This window comes from Condylura cristata, unplaced genomic scaffold, assembly GCF_000260355.1.
Source record: "Condylura cristata isolate star-nosed mole 26May11 unplaced genomic scaffold, ConCri1.0 scaffold00008, whole genome shotgun sequence".
Lineage (NCBI taxonomy): Eukaryota > Metazoa > Chordata > Mammalia > Eulipotyphla > Talpidae > Condylura > Condylura cristata.
Genome location: NW_004567109.1, coordinates 4,250,357 through 4,256,609, shown reverse-complemented (window position 1 = coordinate 4,256,609; position 6,253 = coordinate 4,250,357). Strand labels below are relative to the sequence as shown.

The window sequence follows — 6,253 nt, the reverse complement described above, 5'->3', positions numbered from 1 at the left end:
TGGATCTTAGCATGTGACACTTATCCCTAACCGCTTACCTTAGGGAGTCAAAAAAGGCAAAACAACTCAGAAGGGGATAAAAGATTAAAGATGAAATTGGTGGCATTAGAAAAACAAAGTAGCAAAAAAGAAGCAAATCACAGGAGAACACCTGCCACACAAATCTAGTCACAAAAAAAGGCTCAGAGTAGTTAAGATTAGGAAAGAGAAGGGGGAGAAAACCAGATCGAAACTCTCTTAAGAGAATGGCTACAGCTCAGTGGCAACAAGCTGAAAAACCGAGAAATCTGGATGCTTTTAAAAGTCCAGTGTGCTACTAAAATTGACCTATGAAGAAATGGAAAACTTGAGTGTCCCATTAGCAGAGGGCACAGGGTGACGGCAGAACGGGATGGCTGAGTGAGCTGCTAGAAGCTGAGTTAGCAGCCTGCTCCCATCAGCTTCAAAACAGGAACCGGAAACTGTGATTTCTGGACCGCAGTCCAGGGAAAGGGGTGGAAAGCTCCCCACTCCGTCTGATGAGGACAACATCATTTTAATTACAAAGTCTGATGAAGAGACTATGAAGAAAAGAAAATGATGAACCTCTCCCACTTTAAAGATGTGAAGACCTGAAACATTAACAAGCAGAGCCAGGAGATGTAGCAAAAGAATAATAAATTAACACATCATGACTAATGGGGTTTTTATAGGGATTGAGGGTGGTGCGGGATCAGGAAATCTACAACAGAATATGTACATTAACTATGACATTACACGGCCTCCGGGGTGGCCTAGGGGTCGCCTCAGTGCTGCTGCCTGAGTTTTATCCCCGGCCAGGGAGTGACCCACAGGGCGCAGCAGACCTCTCCTGTCTCCCTGTTGCCCCCCCTCAGCAGTGGATTTCAGTTCACCTGCCTGCTCTGCTGCCCACTCTGTCTCTGGGGAATCCTCTCACCCCTGCACCTCTGGCCTGCACCCCAGTCCTATATGCATGAATAAATAAATCTAAAAAAAAAAAAAAGCCAACAACACACATTGTAGAATATACACTAGAGAAAGCGATATGGCTGTACAGTAAGATGCTAAAAGGCGTTTGCTGTTAGCCTGCACCAGTCCTAACTTGGCCCTACAAGCCCCAAACACAACCAAGTTCCCTGCAAAAACAGGTGGATGGAGCAAGTGAGCATTCGCGCTGTACGCCAGACTGGGGGGCACTCCCAGGTGGGCAAAGCTGCGAGCTGGCCATCGCCCTCAGGCTGTCTGAGAAGTGACCTTGCTTCCACCTTGGCACAATGGGCCCCGGGGGCTCCGCTGGGCAGGAGCAAGCTGGGGTCTGGCGCTGGCATGGGGGACACTGACCGTGGCATTCTTTCTGGGGGGCAGGCTGCAAGGAATGCCCACTGGCGCAGGGAGAGCAGAGTCCATTCTAGAACCTACATCACCGCGACCGCATCACTGTTTAAGAGAGTAAGTTACAAAATGGGCACAGGATTCCTACTTTGTAAGAGCCGACGACACCCACTGAGACGTGTGTCACACGCCTGTGGACAATTCCAAGGCGGACTGAGAAGGCCGGTGACACGCGTGGTGACCAGCTTTGAGGTGGGATAGAGGGGGGCGCTGGGGGAGGAATAAAAAGGGGACGTATTGCAGTAACTGCCCTCACGGGACTCAGCGAAGACGAGCCATTGCTTTTATTATTTTTGTTTTCGTTTTTAAAGATTTCTTGATTTATGCACACAAGAAATGGGGTGCAGGCCAGAGGTGTGGAAGATGAGAGGATGCCCCAGAGACAGAGTGGGGAGCAGAAAGGCACATGTACTGAAGTCCACTGCTGAGGGGAGCAGCGGGGAGACAGAGGTCTGCTGCGCCCTGGGGGTCACTCCCTGGCCCAGGATCGAACTCGCCCTGCAGCGGCTGTGAGAGCCTTATAGTCTGCGCTTTAACCTGTCGTGCCACCATGGAGGGCCCTGTTTTTATTTTTTTCACATTAAAAAAAAAAAAAACTCATCTTATAAGTTCCCACAGTGTAATTCTGCAAGTCCTTTCTTCTTTCTTGAATCACCTCCCGCTCAGAGATGCCTCTTGGGTGAGGAGCTGCTTGCCCCTCAGGCCGGTCAGCACTGCCCGGCTCCCTGAGCGTGGCAGTGGGAGGGAAGGTGAGTGGCATCATTTCGGTGCCGGGTCTCTGCAGGCCTGGAGCGCCAGACAGTCTCTTCAGACAGCCCCGCTGCCTGAGCCTGCTCTCTTTGAGGGACACGGCCCCCGCCCATGCCTCCTACCCGGGAAGACGTTTCTTTCCACGGTCCCCACAGTGGCCCCTGCCCCCGCGCTCTGGGGTTTCTGTGTGACACTTTTTGAGCTAAACCAGGCTATGTGGGTAAGCAGAGGGGGACGCTTCTCGCTTCAACCCCATTTTGGCCTACTGGGGGCCAGCCGCCCCGCCCCCCTTGGCTGTTCCAGCCCGTGCGGCCCCTCCCACCTGGCTGCCCGTCCAGCCGTTTTTTTTGCTTTAACCTCACTCACGGCTTTCTCTTCGCCTCCCTATGGCCCCCACCAGGCTCTGCCGCCCTGTGCCCCTCGGCTCATCTCCCTGGGAGAATAAAGGCACATCTCCTGCTGTCCACCACCCCGCCCCTCTTCTCGGGGGTCTCCCTCTCCGTCAGCTGCCTTCCACGCTGGTGCTTCTCGCTGAACCCAGCCGTCTCCTTGGGCCACTGCCCATCGCGCCAGGGCTGCCAGCCCTCCAACCCTGCAATCTCTCGCCTTCCGCCTTTTCTCGACCTTCACTTCCGCCAAAATGACCGTCACCCTTTCAGCCACTGTCAGAAGCGGCCTGGCCTCCCTGCCCCTGGTGCTGCAAACCCCCGAGTCTTGGTCCTCAGCCTGCCCGCTTGCCGGCTGCATTTGAGAGAGAACCTCCTCCCCCCCTTTTCTGGGACCCCAGCTCCAGCTCCTCACCCCCGTGTCTGGAGGGTCCGGCCCATTATTTATTGTTCCTCTCCACCTGCCTGATCCCTGAACTCTGGGTCCCGGGGCTCAGATCTGGGGCCTCCTCTGCTGGGGCCACTTGCCCCTTTGGCTTGTCCCGGGCTCCAGGAGGTGGGGTGGCACTGGCAGTTAACCCTTGTAAAGGGAGTGCCCTCGGCGCCCTCCGGCAGTCTTCCCTTGTCGCTGAGTGACAAGCCACCCTGGCAGGCCTGGGCCGGAGCTGGCCCGGCGACCGGTGAGGCGAAGAGCAGGGGCATCAAGTGCCACCCATGGCAGCCCCGGGCTCGCCTGGCCTGACCTGGCCGGCCCACTACGAGCGAGGGAAAGGCGGCCGGCTGTGGGGGGTGCGGTGCAGGAGGTGTGTGCCACTGGCGATGGTTCTCGCAGCTACGGGACAACCAAGAAACCAGAAGAGAGCACTGTCTGGAGCCAACAAGGCCTTTTATTCCACAGGAAGAAAAATAACGACTCTGGTGTGAGAAACAGACTGGAGAGTCTTTACAGGTGGGTGACAGTAACAGTGCTGACACAGCGAACCAGGGATTCCACTCTCAGAGTTGTCTCAAGCAGCTACTGTAGTATTTTGAGGCACAGAAGACGCTTAAAAACAAAGCGGCCCGGAGCCTGTGAACAGCGGTGAGCCCTGAGGAGCAGGGCTGGGCCGGGTTGTGGGGGGCCCCTGGGGGGGGGGTCTGGCTGCCTCCTGGTGGGCAAACCCACTACGTAGGTGGTGACGCTGGCAGCCAACTGCTGGGTCAGGGCGGCCTGCGATTTCTCCTTATCCAATTTCTCTTTATTCAATTTATTTGCTTTCCTCAGAGAGGAAGGACTGTGTACTTGAGGCAGCATCAAAATTGGGAGAAATTATCATAACAAAGTCTCAGACATCCTTGGCTAGCCACCAACTGAGAAGAAATGGGGCATTGAAGCTGCTGAGAGCAGGGCCCGCTTGCTCCACAGCTTTGGATCTTTCTCCTGGCAAATCAGGAAGCTGCGTGCAAAGTCCCTGGAGCCCCTCCCCGTGCCTGGACCAGCTGCCAGGGCACAGGCGGCTGGGACGCTCGCCCCAGCCCCACCCCTTGGTTGCTGGACAGCACTGTGGCCCCTGGCTTCTGGCCCTGAGGGGTAAGGTCGGAGTGCGGCTGTGGAGGAGCAGAGGAGGTACGCATGGCGGGGCTCGATCCCTCCTCAGGCCAGCCTGCAGCAGGCAGAGCTCAGCACCCCAGAAGCTGTAGCCCCGGGCTCCCAAATACAGAACCTCAAGGGCCTTCATTACAGAAGGTGACGGAAAGCTCACTGATGCAGACAACGGGCCCCTCTGAGAGCCTGGTTTTTAAGGCCCCAAGATTTCAGGGGGTGTGTTCCTGGAGACAAAAACCACAAGTCAATCTTGGGGGTGGGGGGGGCAGGTGTGGAGGGGCGAGGATTACACCAGGGCCCACAGGATGAGACACCCGGCCATCAGTCGCCTGGGCATGAGGGAGGGACCGTCAGGGCCGCACCCCGCGAAACCCGATCACCCACCCTGAAAGCCATAACCCAGTCTGGCAGAGCTCAGTGGCGACCAGCAGTGGAAGGGTTCGGACAACCCCCGGAGACTTTAGCTGAAGCACCTCAGCACTGCTGCTAAAGCTCCCTTCCGCTCCTGGGCCTGTGCAGAACACGTGGGGGCGGGGGCGGGCGGGAGGCGGCCCGACAGGCCCGACGGACAGCTGCACTGCGGCCTGGAAGGTTCGGGTCATGAACCTTAACACCAAAACCTCCGACACCCCCGACCCACTGAGCCACCGTGGGTCTGGGCTTCACGCGACAAGGCTCTAGAAACCCACTGGCGTCATTCAAATAAACAATCTGAATCACGAGGCTGCTCCTCCTTTCCAGAGCGAGCCCCTCCTGCCCCCCATTCCTTTCTTCCTCAGGGAGAAGGAACCCCAAGCGCAAGCTGGGGAGGACGGGGCACGCCCCGCCACCAACGACAAGAGATGTTTGGCCAAATCTTGGTTCCATCAACAACTTAGAAGAGAATTCTGTGTTTTCTAGGACGGTGCCTGGGCGTGGAGCCGGGGCTGCCCGTGCCTTTAAAGGAAGAGCCCGAGCCCGTCCCCTGTGCTGCCAGCCAGGAGGGAGGACGCTCTTCCCGTGCGTTCTCCTAAATCTGTGAAATTTTGATTTGGTCAAACAAATGGTTCCATGGGAGTTTCTCCTTCTAAACCAACAACCCCTTGCAGCCCTTCAAACAGAAAGATACACAGTGGAGGGGAGCGGGTGGGGTAACAGCAGAATTTGACCTCCAACTTTGGCAAGGCTAGTTGGGGAGAGCCACGAGGTAAAAATTCATTTGTAGTCATCTAAGAACGATCTTTAAAAACGGGCTGGGAAGCCAAGCTGAGGGGCGTCTGGCAGCCGCTGGCTGGGCGGCCCGGGCCGGGCCGACGGTGGACACCGGCCACACTGCGCCCGCCTGCTGCGAATACTCGAACGCTCGTTTCCAGAATACACACGACATCCTCCGATGTTTAAAAAGGCCTTTATAACGAGTCCCCTGAATTCCACGTGTAGAATTAGTGCAATAGAAGGTCCGATATAATTTATATTACTTTACAGTTAACAAACCTTTACACACAGCACAGACCCTGTTCAGCAACACTCGTACGTATTTACAGACACACAGTTGTACATATATACATGTTAACAAAATACAGGGCGATCTAAAAATTAGATTCATCGCAGTACAATTTTCATTTTTTACGTTATTCAACCAATACCTTTTAAAAATTCCATCCCCATAACCTAAAGCAACCCCTGCCCCCAAATTAATGTCCTCCACGGCGACACCCCCGTCTTCCCTTCCCCTGTCGCTGACGCGCCTCCAGCCCTCCTGCCGCGCGCTCGGCCTCACTCGCTGAGCCCGGCCGCGGGCCACCGGCCGCGAAGGGCCCCGGCAGTGTCCCTGCAGCAGCGGGGTCTCTCAGGAGTCCAGCTCCAAGTGCTCTTGATGCTCACTGAGCCGCAGCATAAGCTGCTGTTCATAATAAAGGCTCTTTGCATAGTTTATTTCTTGGGACAACTTGACAGCGAGGACCTCTGATTTCACGTGAACCTGAGGACAGACGAGAATGAGGAACCGGCCTTCGGCGCGGGGACTCAAACAGATTCAAAGGACAAGGTCGATTCCAAAGCCCGGGAAGCAGCCTCCGACCAGAACTGCAGGGACACAGGCCAGAGTGCAGATCCTGGGCCCCCGCCCCTAGTTAATGTGACTCAAGGTTGGGGCGGGGGG

The 6,253-nt window shown here is 56.0% G+C and overlaps 1 protein-coding gene across 2 annotated transcripts in view; it reads right to left on the bottom strand.

The window, feature by feature from the left end:
* Window positions 1-5,484: 5,484 nt before the first annotated feature.
* The window catches only part of VPS13D (vacuolar protein sorting 13 homolog D (S. cerevisiae)), a 184,381-nt gene continuing 183,612 nt past the window's right edge, over window positions 5,485-6,253 (bottom strand). For both annotated transcript variants that reach the window (XM_004678519.2, XM_004678520.2), the window contains one exon: window positions 5,485-6,073. In XM_004678519.2, coding sequence (XP_004678576.1) covers window positions 5,942-6,073 — 132 coding nt within the window. In that variant the 3' untranslated portion in view covers window positions 5,485-5,941. The remainder of the gene's footprint in view (window positions 6,074-6,253) is intronic.